Here is an 18874-nt window from a genome sequence, read left to right as displayed (position 1 = left end):
ACTGCAACCATTCATAAAATAACTAGAAAAGTGAAATCACAGAAGAAATTATACTGAGACAATGCACAAAATACAGATGATATGTTACAATTCAATAAGTGATTCAGGAATTTCATGCACATTTGCTCTGCTATGGGCATGTATTCACTGACTATGCTTGCTTCCTGATCATTATTTACATGTAGACCTTCATTATATTTGGTTCTCAAGGTGATAGAAGTACATTTTGCTGAAAATAAACAAAGGCACATCTGCAAGACAACTGTGTTAACAGTTACTGGTGACTTCCAGTAAATGTTTTAAATACTCTGAATTTCCAGGCTATCTAATGCATGGGATTGTTCACCAAAAAGGCAAATGCATAGACTGCATAGACGCCCCTCTGCTTTTGATTGCACAATGGGGGAAAAAAAAGATTTAAATAAGTGCCCCTTTGCTCTAACAATTCTCTTAAGAAAAAAGGCCTTTTTAACTTAGACACTGGTCAGTTTTGTTAACACTGACCAGAGTTATACCAATTAATAATGTCCTTTATAAACACAGAGAATGGTTTAACAGGCACTCATTCAATATATTCAACAATGCATTTGTTTTGATTATCTTTTTGAAATAAACATGTTTTCTTTGTGGAACAGCTTTTATCACAGTATAATAGATTCATGCTGAATATCAAGTACAACTGTTGATAAAAGCACTATGTTTAACAAGGGGTATTACATCTGATGATGTCCAGTCTTTTGGTTTATCATGTATTGAAAGAAAAGAAAACAAAAAAAGGCTCAATGAAGCCCACAAGTCAATCAACTCTGTCCGCATCAAATACCGTTAAGAGTCTTAAAAGTATCTTGATTAGCATTCTGTCTTAACCAGCCCTTCATATCCACCATATTTTCTTGTAAAGGGCCTCCAGTCCCAAGGGTTAAAAGACAGTCACAAGTGATCTGATGAACTGTGCTAATTATTAAAAAAAAAGCATGTTGACAGCCTTTAAGTTGGGTGTCCCGACACAAAACCAGCTTGTTGTCCGCTATTCAAAATGGAAATAAGACGATCATCATCTCCTGACAGAAACTCATCAAAGTCATCCATGGGAGTGCGTGAGACGGCATTGGTGGGTGAACTGTCAATCATGCTCTCGTTCGCCAGCAGGCTGACAATGCTGTTGGGGTAATTCATCCAGGTACTTCCTGGGTTGCTGGCTGGGTCAAGAGTGTTCTGCAATACTGCATTGTTCTGAGCAGTGGTAGAGGAGCCAGCTGGAGCTTGAGCCAGCATCGAGGCACCGTTTCCACCCTCGCTCAAGAGCCGCTGGTTGAGCAGGTCCTCAAACTCATCCATGTTGAGACTGTCCAGGTTGCCTGTGGCCTGGGCCTCAGAAAAGCTAGGGAACTCCGGGATATCGTCATCCACCATTGGGGGGTCCGACCTGAACTGTGTGGGTGGGAGGGTGAAGGAAGAGCTGGGCTGTGTGGAGGCCGTGCTCCCCTGAGAAGCTGCTGGCCCCTGGGCAACTGCTGAGGAGAAGGGAGGGAAGAAGTCATGAAGGTCTGAGAGGTTGACTGTAGACAGGTCCTGGTTGATGGTGGCGGAAGAGGAGACTTTCGGCTGGGGGTCCAGTGTCAGGCTCTCCATGAACTTCCATGTTTGGCTTGCTGTCGTGGTGGGAACCGAGGGCGAGGCTTCTACCTTGGGCTGGACTGAGAAGAGTTGGCCTGGCTGGACGTAAGGGTAAGGCTTCACTCTACCACCAGTAGGGGGCATGACTGGAGGTGCGCCTGCTGGAGACAACAAAACAATTCATCAGTAGCTCACTACCTTCATTCTGTGTATGATGTAACCTTTATGCAGCATATTAACTACAATCCACAGATCACCCATTACGTCATGTTTACTGGGCAATATGATTTTGTTGTTATGACAAAGATTTGTTTCCTGCAAGAACAAGTGTATACACAATCCAAACAATGTGGCTATTCATGTAGTAGTTGTATTATGAGAAGACCTCATGCAATTAACAAATTAACCTCTAAACTGTGTCTTTCTGAAGCACATTTCCTCTGTACAGCGTAGTTCAGTGAAACCACAGGTCTGTGGATTGAACTGTATAAAGGCCAAGACTTTGGGAGATGCACGATGTAAGAGCTGCACTGCGGTTGTGCCTCTGGAGTGTAACTTGTTTTCATGAAGTCTTGCACTAAAATTTGCTCTTAAACATTTCTGGGCTTTTACATTGCTGGTGCTTACATTACTTTATCATCTTCACCCAATGTTAAAATAAATGGCAACTGCACAAACTAAAATGGATTCCACACCTGAGCTCGAGGCCTCGCCACAGTTTGATACTACTGAATGTATGCTAATAGTCATCAGGCAGATGATGGACGACATGCTAGCGGAAATCAGTCTCAGAGACACTCCAAAGAGAGATAAACTGCTTGAGAACTGTTTGAGAACGAACTCGTTTCCCAGGGCGACGCTGTCAAAGACCTCAAATGTTCAGCTAACAACCATGACAGCCACCTTGCCAACCTCCAGACAAACGTCACACCATCCCCCCTGAAATTAAGAGTAGGTTGATTCACACTGGACTACTGCAATCATGGCATTTCTATTTTCACCAAAATATGGTTGATAATTTGCACCCAAACATGACAGATTCAGACAATTGAAATCACTGACAATTTATTATTACAAATCACTGCACACCCCTAGTTAACAACATTCCTGAGTGAACAGCATGTCTTGTCATGATACTGAAATACAACAAATAGAAAAGTCTTACCAGATTGGATATTCATTGATACAGGCTTGGCTGTGACCGTTCTCCTTGCGGTGTTCATGGGCCGTCTCTCTGTTGGAATAGAAACTGAAATTCCCACACAAACCATTAAATTACAGAACAAAGCGTGAGAATCACTACCATTTTATTACTTCAGTAGATTTTATTGCTCTGGCATGCTATAAAACATTTTCATCTACCAACCGCCAGGCAGCATAGTTCCCAGCTTCAGGCTCTGGAACATGTCTCCTGTGCGCTTCCTCTTCTCCATCAGTCTGTATTCATCTATAGGGACGATTTTTTAAAAAGGTAAATCATAAATATCATGTCAGACAGCATAGATTTTGCATGTAGTTCCTAAGAATTTGAATATATCTATATCATCAGTAAAATTTATGTTGTGAGTGTTAAGGCAAAGATTTAGAGCTCTCAGGAACATCTTATTTGTAACATGAGAATGTAACGACAGAGACAGAATTGGGTTCCCCTGATACCTGGGTCAGAGGGCAGGAACTGGAAGTCCATTGGCTCGCTGACCTCTCGGTCGGAGGGTCTGCGGAGCTGCATCTTCACTTTAACAGGCTCGGTAAGGTTGGTGTCACGGTACGGCGGTGTGCGAAACACAATGGCCACCTGCCGATGAACGTCAGCTTGGGAAAAAGTGCCCTTTCCCTCCCAGGAGTCCTGGAAGAAATGCACCTCGATGTCTTCTGTAGACGAGAGGAAAGTGGGAAAAGCAAAGAGAGTTGACAGTTCAGACCAAAGACGAGAATGGGTTCATTCATTCATTCATCTTCTAAACCGCTTATCCTCACTAGGGTCGCGGGGAGAATGGGTTCTTCTTCTCAAACAAGAATCAGATAGGAGGCTTCTTCTTCTACCCAAACCCAAAATGCAGCTGAGAATTGCATCACTCTCATTGCTATGTAACACAAACCTTGACAACAGCTTGCAAGCGTATGTATCTAATTAGCTTGAGCCAGCTAACCTCAAATAAAAAAGGAGGTAATAATGGTAATAAAAATGAACGAGAGACAATTAGTGACTGCTCAACAGTGAATACCGGAACATGACATCCTATGGAGAACAGAGCACTGAGAGTTTCATCATCTTATCCAAGAGCTGAATAGACTGTTTCAGGGCTCTTTTCACATTAAAGTTTACTGTGATGCAGCTTAAGCAGCAACATTTTCAGCACAGAGCCCAAAGAAGCTCCCCAAAGGACTAGAGACATAGTCTGGGGGAGATACAAACTGCCCATATTTTTTATTTACCTGGCCAGATCTTGGATCCAGCACTTAAGATCACGCTATATATATATATATATATATATATATATATATATATATATATATATATATATATATATGTATACACTACTCACAAAAAGTTAGGGATATTCGGCTTTCGGGTGAAATTTCAGGATGAACCTAAAATGCATTATAACCTTTACAGGTGAACTTAATGTGACCTTCTGTAAACTTTTGAATGCACATGTCCAACTGTTCAGTGTTTCAGTACTTTTTGCACAAGTTGCTGTTCTCTAACAAGGAGTTTAACGGCAAAATTCACATCAGGTTTTTGATGCTCCAGCTCATCAAGGTCGTATCATTAGGGAATGGCTGCTGGAGACTGGGGTAGCTCAAATGGAGTGGCCTGCACTTTCTCAGACCTGAATCCCATAGAAAACCTATGGGATCAGCTGAGTCGCCGTGTAGAGGCTCGGAGCTCTGTACCCCAGAACCTCAATGTCCTGAGGGCCGCCCTTCAAGAAGAGTGGGATGTCATGCCTCAGCAGACAATAAGTCGACTTGTGAACAGCATGAGACGTCGTTGTCAAGCTGTAATTGATGCTCAAGGGCACATGACAAGTTATTGACACTGACATTTTTTGTTGTGGTATATCCACCACTGTTGTTGGCTTTTGTTTCAAGAAATTGTTTGAGATGAGGAAATCACCAGTGTATGCTTCTACTTAAATGCCCTACTTTCATGATATAATATCACTGCAGCGTGAACATTTTACTTTTTCCATAAATTTCACCCAAAAGCCAAATATCCCTAACTTTTTGTGAGTAGTGTGTATATATATATATATATATATATATATATATATATATATATATATATGCATTCATATGGCTTAGAGTCACTCATAACAAGATCAGCGAATACTGAAAATGGCCATTTCCAGATCCGGATCTAGATCTTAGGTCAGTGCATCTCTAGCACTGCCACAACCTAACTACTAAAATTTTTAAAAAGCTTCCTTTGTGACCGCAACCTTACATTGTTACACTGAGAGTTAATTGGGCAGAAATAATGCAAATATGAAATCAAATGAAAAAGAGGTGGAGCTGAAAAGGAGCCAGATGGCAGAATTTTTTGGAGAGTTTGCCTTATTAGCACTTTCTTACTTACAGGATGTCAAATGTCATACAATGTAAAACTCACAGTTTACCTTAAGGATCCTCATATTTCAAAGTAAATTACTGAGCAATATCATTTTCACTGTGACACAGCCAGCAAACAATTACTTATCACAATATGAGGTTCTAAACTCCTTTTCATTTTTTGTAGAAAATGCAAAAGAATGCAAAAAGAGGAGCACAAGCAGGGGGAGAAAGCATTGGGTTGGTAATTTAAGTAATTCAGAGGCTTAAGCTCAAAAAAATACAGATAATAAGACTGCACTGTATGGCTTCATGCACACCCGACAGTGCAGACACAAACCATTTGTGTCTGAATGGCAGCTGGTCAGAAATTATCATACCTTTTTGCACTTTGTCGCAGAGCAGGAAGATTTCATCTCCTCCTTTGCAACTTCCAGAATTGCGGTTGACTCGGCAGATCTTCAGTTCAGCTGTGTTTGGGGCTCCTGCGAGAGAGAAAGACATTTTTCTGCATGAATAAATATAACACAGAGGCTTGAGATTAACACCAGACACCTGCTAAATGTGGAGGAATTTGGGATGTGGCTTGCAAGTCAACTCCACAAGCCACTTAAACCGTCTTTACACCAAGTATCTAACCTTGGACAAGCTTCAGCCGTCAAGAAATTATTTTTCTGCAAAATTCACTTAATACCGTGACCTAGTGTTCACCAAAAGTATCCTCGCTGTTCCAAAACAACATGCCCATTTTCAGTAAATCACTTAAGTTCTACTGCTATCTGTCAGGGATTTCACTTTTTGTACATTTAGTTTGGTTTATTCACATTTGTTAAATTCTGCAGCAACGCAATAACAAAGACATGCTGCTCACTTCACTCACTGACTCTGCTACACTGAACTGGAACTGAACCTTAATTAATGTCATTAGTAATATCTGTGTTACTATTTTACTATTCAGTGAAGTATGTGTACATGTGAGTATGCACACTCACCTATGTGTGCCTGCATGTGTGAATTAAAGGGAAGAAAACTTGAAGAAAAAAGATTTTAAGAAGTAAAAAAAGGTGGATGGCACTGTAAGTTGGCATTTAAGATCTATGCAAAATTCTAAATTAAATACACTCTTGACCAGTCAGTGCACATCTGGTGACTGTTTTGTGTGTGTATGTGTGTGTGTGTGTGTGTGTGTGTGTGTGGTGTGATTGTGATGGTTGCCTGATGTGAAGAAATAATTTCTGAAAGCAGGGGGCAGCCTTCTCTCAAAGAAATCATGGATAACCCGAACAATCGGCACCTGTTTCTGATATGCCCCAAAGATGTTGGAGCTTGTGAAAAGTGAGGCTGTGCGGTTTCTGTATTCTGCGCAAAAAATAAAATTCTTAAGACCTGTTTGGTGTTAATGGGATGGCTGGGTATGATGGGGTGGCAGTGGTTTTTATGTATTTGCTAACTTGCTCTTACTAGCCAGACTTGATGATAAAGATCCTGAGGCATTCTTTTTGTTGCCTGAACGTGTTCAGAATACAGAGAGTTTTACAAAAAAAGTAGTATAGTTTATTTATATATTTTTTTTTATATCACCCATTTCATAAGAGTAGACCTAATTTTTTTTTCCAAATGGTCTTAACTCACTTTTTAATTGGATCAGTCAGATAGGTTAGAGGCCACAGGCATAAAGCAAAAATATTACAGTGAGAAAAAAATCAAATATTCTTCCTTGATGATACGTGCAGGCTAAAAGCACTCAAACCGCAAATGAAGCAGTGTGTCTTCTAGCGCATGTTTCACATTGTTGGTTACAGTTAAGTTTCAATCTGCTTTTTCAGCACAATTTGAATGCTGAAGCCGTTTTTGCTTTCTCAGGACTTCCATTCCTGAGAAATTCAGAACAACATGGTAAATCTTTGCAATCGTACAGACAGAAATAGGGATCAATTATTGAGGGATCAGGGGACATGCCTTTTACTGTCAGACTGATTCTTGTAAACACTCCGAGACTGACAATAAAAGCCGACATGCAAAGAGGAACAAAGAAATATATGAGGGAAGAAATATATGAGGCAAGAATATGGTGTGTGGGTTAAAATATGAACTGAGGCATGTTGTGGGCTTGTACATACTGAGGTTGCTGGACCAGTCTTGGCTGTTTCATTAAAATCACATATAATCAGACATCCACAGATATGATAGACATGATGCACTTTGATTTTTTTTTTCCAGTGGATTTTTCAGTAGAGAGTTGCTGTGTCCCATGATGTTCTAAATGTTGTTATAGAGGCGTTTCCACCCTGACAAGAATACAATTCTGCAGGACAAATTTATTACTTGCAATTTCTTGAAAATCTTAGCTAGAAAATGGTCAAGTTTACAGCAGAATTGAACTTTAGTAGAATGTTGGCCTTTAAAGTTACCAGGGTGTTATATGAGTCCACATGGTGGTGAAATATCCTCATTAGTTGCTCTGCGATCCCCTGGACTGCTAATCCACAACACTGGGTTTCTATCTCTATTCACTTCTGTAGTGTCGCAGACCAGATCCCAAAATAACACTTTTCACACATAAATGAACACCAACAAAGTGGATTATGCCAATATGAAAAGCAACAAGTCTTGGTACCCATTTTTGGAGGAAATGAAACCGCTAATTTTTTGTTATTTTGCTATTTGAACTGGAAAGAAGATCCGGCACGTAGCATCTGTGGGAAAGTTCTGCATAGTAACTTTGCACCAGAAAGAAATAACCTAATAATACTTTCACAAATAATTACACTGAAAAAAAAATGGGTACGGGGACTTTTCGTTTTTATATTGCCATAATCAGCTGTTTACATTTGTTTATGTGCTAAAAGTGCTATTTTGGGGACTTTTTGCTGCTCTATGTAAGTGACCGGAGAGACATAAATACAGTTTTATGGATTCACCACCTTGTGGACTCATATCACGTCCAGGTAACTCCACAAACCAACACGCTCCAAAACTTCAATCTTGCTTCAGAGATACTCAATAACAACACGTGATATTGGCAATCACCACTTAGAGAGTATAGCCTACTCACTGTTATCATAGATGGGCTGGGACACCACTGGTTCCAGGGCACACAGCTCCCCTGTTGGCAGGGTGATGGAGGCCTGGAAGCAAAGCCGGACTGAATTCAGGTCAAACTCTTCCTCCCACACCTTGGCCTCAGGAACTGCAGCCAAAACACAGCAGAGAAATGGGTGTGGTGCACAGTCAAGCAACACAGGAGTCTGGTATCTGCATCCTGTCAGAAACACTAGCAGTCAAGCATGGAAATAACAACTTAGACTTCCTATAACTGTGACCAAGTGGCCTTTTGAAGAACTTGAACCTCTGAGTACTCTTTTAAAGGCATTAATTAAAGTGCTTTTACCTAAAGTAGTAATGTTGTTGTATTTGTTTCCATATTTTGTGTTAAATACTTCACTGCTCATGCTGACTAACCAGTTCTTCTATTTAATTCAAACCAAAGATATAAAATGCACCGTTTCCTGTGCACCAGATTCTACCAGACACTTTGGGTGGATCTCAATTGTTTTTTTATGTCGTCTTGCTCCTCCATCCTCCAGATTGTGACCCTGGAAAAAAATCTCTGCACATTTTCTCGTTGGAACACACAGAGAGGCGCAAGGAGGCTTCCAGAGGAGGCTTGAGCGATCAAACACAGACGCATTCTTGGTAGCTCATATGCAGAAGTCTCCATCTACATGACATCTGGTTCTCGGGAGTCATAGCCGGGTCGCCACTTCCTAAATGTGAGTGCTGCCGTTTTTTTTTATTTCCTGACATAGTCTCATTCCAGAGATGATGTTTAATAGTTGGTTTAAAAAAGATGAGGTGTGCAACATCAAAGCCCTACGTGAGCAGAACCCACACTTGTTCAGCCCGACAGTGGCGTGACTTGTCAGTTTTCCCATAGCAATATATTCCTATATGATAATGGAGGGCGTTTTTTTCCCAGCATCATGAGTAGTCTTGTCAAGATTGAGTTCATTATTGCACACTGAACTCTGTCCTCTTGTCCTCTGCAACTGTGTTCTATTAATAAAAAAAAAAACATCAGTAACTTTAACTCTGAGTACTTTTTAAATTAATCTTAAACTTAACCTTTAACTTTTAATTAGAGTTCTATTTGAGCAAAATTTCATCAAAGCAACAGTGCTTGTATTAAAGTGGGACATTTTGGTCGTCTTTGAGACTAGGCTCAATTCCTTATCACACAGCGACAGATTGAAAACAAAACTGTCCAAGAAAAAAAAAAAAACAACAGAAAACTGAGCATGAGCAGCCTTGTGTGATATTGTTATCTCGAAAGAAGACTACTTACTGTTAAAGGGGTTGTTGTGTGTCTGTAGCCTACAAGTGATAGCTTCATTCACATCCTTTTTCTTCACACATTGAATGCCCAGGTTTTGAAAACTTCAAGAAGACAGAAAGTGAGAGAGAAAACAAGTGTAAGTAAACCACAAAAGGGTACACCGTGTACTCTCTAATTTGGGCTGGTTGCAGTGTTTGCTACAAATCATCTTTATCTGACCTGCGTTTGACTCAGAGTGACTCATGTAAAGATACATTGCACAAAAAGTAAAGAAAAGCATAGCACAGACAAGCCTGTGTTTATTGCAGTCAGTGCTCTCGTGGTAAATACAAAGAGGGGTAAAGAGTGACCTCTGGCCAGTCATCATCATCATAAAGCAAACAACCACATATGTTGACAAAAACTGATCATATTTTCTCTATTCTGAACTGATTTAGGTGGATTTATCTGCCACTATACCCCTGATCATAATGTAGGCATGATGCAATGACAAATGTACAGTTGTGAGAAAACAAATGACTAATATATGAACCTGTGCACTTCCTCACTCCGTACCATATTAACTGACATGCGATGGCAGAGCATCTTGTTCGTTTGCATTTCATCACCAAGATAAACACAGACACACAGACACAGACACACACACACACACACACACACACACACACACGTATAAAACTCTTTGTACACCTGCTTTGTACCTATTCCCATATCACAGATGGAAAATGTATATAGTGAGGTGTGCTGCTCTTTGTATGTTCAGTGCATGAGCTCATATTCAATTCCAACTCTTGCGCAACGGCTGGTTTCCATCCACCTGTTCATATGTGAATCCTGAATTTACACGAGAAAACCTCAAATTTCACCTCCCAAAATTCACCTATAGGTTCATGCGGTGAGCGGAGGTGAATAAGTTGGTGAATCATGAAGGAAAAAACGCGACTGAAGGAATATTCCAACGTTTTTCTGACTTACCCAGACTGAGAAAAAAATGTTGGATATGATTTTTCAAGTACAAGTGCGTAAATAAGACAGCTTCGGAGTTGCTGCGAGGTTGATTTTTTCCACTTCGACAGTGCTATGCTAATGACTCCTATAGATTTCAAGTCTTTATGCTAAGCTAACACAAAATGCTGCCCATAGGAACTGAACCACTGGACGTATAGAAGTGAAAACTGAACTGTGAAATGGTTTGAGCGCAGGTGTGGTGCCATGGATCATGTGCTGTCAGAGAACACCTTCCTTGCATAGAGCCACAGTACTTGTGCCAGTCATGCTCAAATTTGACCTCAAATTTGTGATACCAACATGATTTTCTGAATTGGAATGGAATGGCAGTGCAGCAGCAGGAAGGAATTCTGTGGCAGGGTAAAATCCACGACACAACAGCGGCCCGCCCGTGTATACGGTGGATGGCGTCACAACAGCAGCTATTTCAGCCCACAGTGCACCCTCTCCAGAGGACTGTAACAACCACTTTTCACATACCAGCAAGGAGATCATTAACCATACTTCATTTCTGAATCTGTCTTCTGTTTCACTGTCAGAATTTGATTACATTGTATTTAAGTGCGCTTTTCAGGGTAATCTGCATAATGTAATAGATGGAAACCCACATTAAGTTGCTTTTTTTTTGTTTTGTTTTGCTGAATTTTGGAAATGTGCTAAAAACATGTTGTGGATGGAAACACATCTACATGCAGTGGAGTGTGATCTCATGCACTCAAACCACAGCGTCTTGTCTCCAGTGCAGCTCGAGTGTCATCTTATTGGAACTGTGAAAGCAAGCTACTAAAGCGGGCAGGAGTCATAATATGCAAGGATCCTTGTAATGTGTGCATTTATACACAAAACCAAGAGCAACACAGACAATCTGGTGGGACAACTGCTCCAGCAGAGACACACTGGGCAACGGAGAAGCAGGAGACAGAAAAGAAGCAGATGCACAGCGAAAAAGGTGATGAAAAAAATATCTTTTATAATTTTGAGAGTTGCAATGACTCTACATGGCCACAGTGCAAAGTGTTGCCACGACAAAAAAACAGGCTCATTTCTCTCACCAATCGAGAGACATGAAGGAGGAGGGAATGATCAGAGAGACTTCTATTCTAGGGAGGGTGACTAACAGCCCAAATATGCAATGTGTATGACCGTGTAAAACTGGGACAATTTCACATTTGTTTAAATTGATCTGTTCTAACCAACTCAGTTCTCCAGAAAACTTGCACTTTATTGTACTTTAATGAGTGAACTCATTACTCAGAAGAGAGGACCTATCTTGTTCTCAAGAGCACAAAAAAGTGCACTTTGTTCTTATTTCTCAGATGGAGAAACTATTTCCAATTTTTGTTTCAGCCGACTCGCTTTCTGCAAACTGTGCCACTGTATTGACTAAATAAGTACATTTAATATTAAGAATGCATACGAGTATGTGTTATAATACAGCACATTTATCATGTAGCTCTACTGATCATAAAAATATGGACACATTATATTCCCACAGTTTGGAATTTATATAGAAAATTGGTGTGACTGGACCTGCTGGGATTTTAACTTAATAGCCATGCTATTAAGATTTGGGTCGCAGATTTGGGTCGGCCGTCTTTCATCCGTTTAAATATTTTTGATGGTTTCCATTCTTGCAAAAATGGTCCAAAATAATGCTTCATATTGATTCTGCTTTGTTATCTGTCCTTCACGGCTGGCTAGTCATGTTAGTCAAGTTGAAGTCTGAGCCACCATATTTTCAAGCATTCACTCTTCACTCTCGTTGCACACCTCAATAACCATGACACTGAGATTACAATGCAACTGGCCAGCTCTACACCCATGTTTTGTCACTTGACATCTTTTTTTTTTTTTTTTTTTATACATATAAACCACACACAAATTCTCCCGTGGCTACCTGTGTATGCGTCTCTCCTGCAGGTCGGCCTCATAGTAGCCATGTTTGCAGTCTTTCCCAACCAGCTCGTGGGGGTGAGGCTTGTGTGGCGCATTCTTGGTCACCAACGAGATGCGAACACGCATGGGGCCGCTGTAGTTGTGCACCTGGTGGACAGACATCATATAATACATATCGGATGGCATGTTATTTAAAATAATGATGTGATAGTTTGGTTGACCCTTGTCCTGTTGACAGGCAGGACCTGAAGCTCATGGGAATTCAATTTCTTGCTCAAGGACACCTTAGACAGTTTAGCAGCACAAGGGGCTTGAACCCATGTTGTTCTGAATCCAAGTATTCCTTTACCTGACTACAACATTTGGCTTAGAAAACGGCCAAAACAAAACATACCTATCATGCACTGAATAAACAATAACTGACCGTTTGAAGAATATAACAGTTCCTCACTGTCTGATGAAGCTGATATTCTATGTTTAATCTGTTTGAAATCATATTTACAGATTTGACAATCCCTACGTTATTGTTTTTGGTAGAGTGTTGGGTTGTGTAGTTCCCTGGGTGTTATATGAGTCCACACGGTGGTGAAATATTCTCATTAGCTGCTCACTGTTAATCACGATACTGTATTTCTGCCTCTACATTCTCTTACATTGCAAAACAGCTCCCAAAATATCACTTTTAGAGCATAAATGAACACAAACAAAGTGGATTATGTCAATATAAAAAACAAGTCCCGGTTAGCCATTTTTTTATATAGTTAAAATTATTTGTGAAAGTACTATCATGTTATTTCTTCCTGGCGCAAGGTTACTACGTGAAAGTTTCCTGCAGACACGACCTGGTGGATCTACTTTCCAAGTCAAATAGGGAAATAATAAGAAAAGCACTGTTTAATTTCCTCCTCCCAAAAAAAAAAAAAAAGTACTGGGTCTTCTTTTATATAGTGTTATAATCAGTTTTGTTCATGTTTGTTTATGTGTTAAAAGTGGAACCTGGAACATGCTTTGTGGCCGTATAACTCCATGGTAACTACACAACCAAATAATCTTCCAAAGTTCAATTTTTGCTTTAACACCAAACCTCAGCCTTTGCAGGTTTTGGTTATATACTTAGTTACTAGTTACAAAAATGCTGTATCTTTATTTATGTATTTGCATATTATTTTCAAGATCTTCAGTATTCTCTATTTGTTTTACTCTTCTTTATGCTTTTCTCTGCTGCAGTGATGACTCAACAGCAAGGATCATTCAAATGTCATGTAGTTTAAATGATCAGATGAATCACAGCTAGAGACCAGCCAGCTGAAAACTGATTTTGGCTCACCTTGATGGAGGGGTACGTCTTGGTGTTGTCGTTGGTCTTCTCTCCAGGGATGCTGCCGGCCGAGCGTCCCTCACACTTGTACCTAAACCTCATCCCCCTCTGCTTTGGCTGCTCAATGATTTCTATGAAAGGATTACCTGGATTTTGAAACAGAGAAACGATGAAGAGGGAAGGCCAGAGAGTGTGAGACAGACAGAGAAGATGCAGTGTCACTCATCTTGTGATTTTCCAGGAAGATCAGAGATGTTGTTCATACTGGCAAGAGTATACTCAATAGATATGTTATGGGTCAGCTACAGAAGATAAATTTAATGAGGAGTGACTCAAAACAGATAGTTGGATTGCAAAGCTCTACCTTGCTCAAACAAATAAGAAAATAAAAAAAAACTCAATTAAAGTAGCAGCAAAAAAATTAAACAGAAATTCTTGACAAAAATTGCACAGATGGTGCTTTCCCTTTGTGAGACATTATCGTTTTCAAACTCTTGCAGTGAGGAAAACAAACTTTTGATAGTCTTTTGCATCATTTTATGATACAATCACTTTCACTGTGATTGTAACGCAGTAGTTGTCAGAATGACATGGAGCACAGAAGAGCAACCTGGCACTACCTGATTGCAATCCTGACTGTAAATAGCTACTGCTATATATCCATCTAAAAACAACACACCGTGCCTGCCATTCTGTGCTATTGACTTTAGAAGATACAAATATGCCGTGCAAAGATTGCACAACTGTCTGTCTTCACTGATTCCCTTTTGTCAGTGTGTCACCAGAATTGCTCAATCATCAGCCATCAGTACATCTGAGATTTTAAATGTTTACTCATCAAAAGTATGCAATCAACAACAAACAGTCGTAATTTACAAGAAACTGCCTCTCACCTTGGTTTAGGGGGGGCTGGCCCCATCCAAACAGTGCTGTAGTGGAGAGAGTGGGGGAAAAAAAGAAGGGAACGTCAATAACATGCACTGATCCACCAACTACATGAAACAAAACACACAATGGCAGTGCAGATGATGAAAAAAAAAACTGCTGCAGCACATATTTGTGGTTTGACAAAAGTCTTGGTTGTGATGTAGCGTTAGTGGAAAGCTACTGGACAGTGAGGCGTCCAAAAGTGTCAAAGGCCACTGAAATACAAGGGACTCCCAGGAAACTATAATTGCTTGTCATGAATGACCCACCAAGCTTGGAGAGAAGACGGCCTGCAGACTAAAGCAAACAAAGCCAGCTAGGGTGTAATATTGGTATCAAATTACTCCCCTCACTTTAGTATGAGGAATATGTTCTTCCATTGTGTCCCACGTTGCTCAATAGAGCATGCAGCGCTCTAGTTTCAGGTGTTTAGTTTGTGCATTGTTGGGATTCATAAAGAGATGCAAGGTGCGATAAAAGCACTGTTGGTCAAAGCTCTATCCATTGACTACTGGGATCATCTCAAGCATGTATTGAGCACATTTTCAAGTCTTAACATGCCTGCTTCCCTGCCTCAGACCAAAGCAAAGCTGAGTCTGCGTGTGATACACAGATATTGGGGGCATATGACTGGGGAAAAAAATGAAAAGAACCACCATGAGGCCTACAGCGTGCTACACAGATGACTGAATTCATTGAAAATCCAACAAAAACCCAACAAACGCATACAGTTCGCATAAAATTACAATCTTCTTGGTCTTTGTCCCGAGAGTGATTTAAGTATTAAGTATGACTCAAACCTAAGAGTCCATATTTTAAGGTATGGGAGAGGCACCAGCTATAGACCACCAAAGTATTAATGTCAACTTTCTTTCTATATGTATATATATATATATATATATATACACACACACACACACGCACACACATACCTACACATATATATGTATATGTATGTATATATGTATACATACATATACATATACGTGTGTTGGTATGTGTGTGCGTGTGTGTGTGTGTGTGTGTGAAAAAGAATAGAATTCTGGCCCCTGAAAGGAAAATAACTAGTGTTGTGGGTTGACCTAGAAAAAGGCAGTGACATCATTTTACACCCTCATACATTTTGCTATTAGTCTATTAAGGCAATGGAACATGAATCTCTTATTTATGTTAAATGTGCATATCCTGCAGGTGGTCGAAAGGGGATGAGGTACTTTACAACCAATAGAAAAAATGTGCACCAAATATAAATACAATAATTATCGTTAAATAGACAAAAAAGTGAAAATAAAAGTCTACCAGCATAATTTGGCTCTCACATCACACTGAATTTGAGAGACAGAAATGAATTCATGCTGAGGCCATTCCACAAGTGAATTCCGTGGTCATCTGTGTATTCATGACAGTGTTAACAACATACCCAGTTTGTTATTAAGGATTATCAAGGGGTGGGTAGGAGGGAGTAACATTTTGTGATATGGAATAAATAAACCCATTCCTTTGTTTGACGCAAAAACAAAACAAAACAAAACAAAAAACACACCAAACCTCTTTTAAAAACTATAATTTTTTATGTTTTTTTCCTTATCGTGCAAAGGCGCGTGCGCCGCCAACTATGAAGAAAATTCATTTCTAAATCAAAAGCGAGCACTTATTACTTCGGCATACATAAAATTCACCAAGCAGCTCTTATGTCGCTAATATTTCAACTTTTGGTGGCTGACATGTTGCGGTAACGTCCCTCAACAAAAATACACTGTAGTGGGCGGCTGCTGAGCGGTGCTGTGGATCAATGTGACACTGCTGCGGTGTTTACTTAGGACGCTAGCGACATGTTCTATGACGAATTTAAGCATACCTGGTTTACATTATACATTCCATAATTTGGTTTTGAGTTTGAGCCGATGAGCAGAGTAACAGTAATCTGCCAAATGTGTTAATGGAGTTTCAGCATGTTGTGCTCTAGACAGGCGCGACAGCTCTACGTGAAGTGGCTCGGAAACTCCAGGCTTCTCAGGAAACCCTGCCGGTGTCGCGCCGTGTTTTGACGTGTGTGAGATACCGAATCCATGTCATTTCACCCAGAAACCGCATAGCAGATGTAATTAACACACTAAATCTAACTTCCTACTGTCGGGGACGGTAGTATTCATCTCCTCTGAGACTGACCCCTCCTGCGTTAGCGCAAAAACCCAATGGCAGCGGGGCTTTCCCCTTTGCGCAAAACAACTCTCCTCACAGTTTCACCTACAGCCTCCGAGCAACATACACATCTAGAGCTGAAAAATACACATCTGCTCACCATCCATGTCTGTGTCTGATTCCGAGCCACGCTTCGTCGTCCACACAGCTGCTTGTTTGATGTTTATTTTGTCAACTATTATCACCCTCAAACACGGCAGAGTGGACTCCAAAACTTCTTGACAAGAGCTGCTCTTCTTTCGCCTCCTTTGCTCCACCCCACGGCGTGAAGCTACAGGCAGGAACGAAGCGAGGTGTTCCGGTCCGAGGAGTAGACAATAAAAGCCTGAGAGAGCAACAGGCAGGCAACAGAGACAGAGAGTTAAAGAGAGAATCTATAAAGGGAATTTTACATCTTATTTCATTATCAAAATGTCTCTTTTTTAATATCTATTCTATTCTATTCTATTCTATTCTATTCTATTCTATTCTATTCTACCTTGGCTAGGTAGCCTACTTAGCTGTAGCAGAACACCATTCTCCTAAGGTATAAGGTATTCTTCCAAGTGTACTCAATTTTATTATGTAATTTATCCTTTCCCTGCTGATTTTGACCTAAAGTGTGATACTATGTTTTTTGTTTTTTCGTTTTGTTTTGCTTTGCTTGCCAAAATGTCCATTTCAATGCAGGATACTCATTGCAACACAAGTAAGGTGGCATGCTAGCTCATTCACTACAAATTTAGACCACCTTTAAAATGTTCATTTTAAGGCAGTAATTTGACTAGGTTTTAATAAGTAATCCAAAAGCTGACGAGGATCGACTGTTCAGAGTGTTTTGCTGTGATTGCAGTTGTGTACATCGCAGAAATTCTATCATAATATCATATATAGCCGTCAATTTTATTTTATTCATATGTTTGTTTGGTTATTTTCAGGCATTGATAGTTAGTTCGTTGACTATTATTTGTATTTCGTATACTACTTATTTAAAGATATTTTAAACTATAATGACGAGCTAGTAACAATTATACTTGTTTTTCTACTATGTGACAACTGCACTATATTATTCTGAAGTGCACCATGCCGTCACTTTCTGCCACACTCCTGTTGTCTTCAGTGAACTTGACAGCGCCGTGCAGCCTCGGCCTTGTCTCTCCGGCGCAGCTCGCCACCGCCTACTCAAACGGCACGGAAATACCCAGATGACGCACTTTAAAGGAACAGAAAAATAAGTTGTGAGTGGGAGAGGCATTAACATAACTCTAGACTGTAGTCATGGCCTGGGAAGAGGCTTTTAGAAGGAGTGTCGTCTCAAGTCCTAATGAAAAAGTATAAACGCTGCAAGGTTTATTTTGAGGGAAAGGACTTACAGGTTGATCAACTGTAGCTCTATTTTGTTCGACTAACTGTAAGCAGTGACTTAATCAAAGTTTCCACTCTTGTACTCTTACAATGAGCGACTAATGCTCGGCGTGGGCTGCAGCATGACTGGCGAGGCAATAAAAACGAAACAGACTAATAATCATATCACTACAGTTTTGTCAAAATCATGGCCATCCGACTCAATTTTATTAGCTCAAATAAACGATAAATTATCAACCCAGTCTGAAGTAAAACAGTCAAAAGATCATTTTGTTTTTGTTACCCACAGTGTAAACAAATTAATTAATTAGTGATCTGTGACCACAGTTACATGTGACAATATAAAATTATTATTATTATTATTATTAGTAGTAGTAGTAGTAGTAGTAGTAATTAATTAAATTACCCTCAAAATCCCATTTAATAACACAGATAGAGGTCCATAACACAGAAAAGTCAAGGAAACTCTCTTCTACTGCCCGCCCAGGCGTGCTGTGACCAGAGGGAGGCGCTGTAACACAGTGAATCATATTCCTTTGCCAGCAGTTCTCTTATTACTAGCACTATTCAGTAGTCCCTGAACTAGCCTATATCGGGCCTTGACCTGGATAAAGGAGAAACGAACTGGATGAGTTATTGGCGAATTACATGATGAGGTGATAGATCCACAA

General features: G+C 40.1%; 1 protein-coding gene across 2 annotated transcripts; it reads right to left on the bottom strand.

Moving 5' to 3' along the window:
* Positions 1-963: 963 nt before the first annotated feature.
* rela (v-rel avian reticuloendotheliosis viral oncogene homolog A) lies at positions 964-17110 on the bottom strand. Of its 2 annotated transcripts, none has more exons than XM_030076521.1 (11): positions 16960-17110; positions 14624-14659; positions 13740-13876; positions 12414-12559; positions 9518-9609; positions 8228-8362; positions 5553-5657; positions 3274-3489; positions 2984-3064; positions 2783-2866; positions 964-1778 (listed from the first exon to the last, which is right to left on the bottom strand). In XM_030076521.1, the coding sequence occupies exons 1-11, from the start codon at positions 16964-16966 to the stop codon at positions 988-990; spliced, it is 1830 nt and encodes a 609-aa protein (XP_029932381.1). In that variant the 5' UTR covers positions 16967-17110; the 3' UTR covers positions 964-987. The 2 variants fall into 2 exon arrangements, with proteins under 2 accessions (XP_029932381.1, XP_029932382.1); XM_030076522.1 differs by having other exon boundaries at positions 964-1775.
* Between the last annotated feature and the right edge of the window lie 1764 nt (positions 17111-18874).

Source organism: Myripristis murdjan, chromosome 18 (assembly GCF_902150065.1).
Source record: "Myripristis murdjan chromosome 18, fMyrMur1.1, whole genome shotgun sequence".
Taxonomy (NCBI): Eukaryota; Metazoa; Chordata; class Actinopteri; order Holocentriformes; family Holocentridae; genus Myripristis; species Myripristis murdjan.
This window is presented reverse-complemented; position numbering and strand designations above follow the sequence as displayed.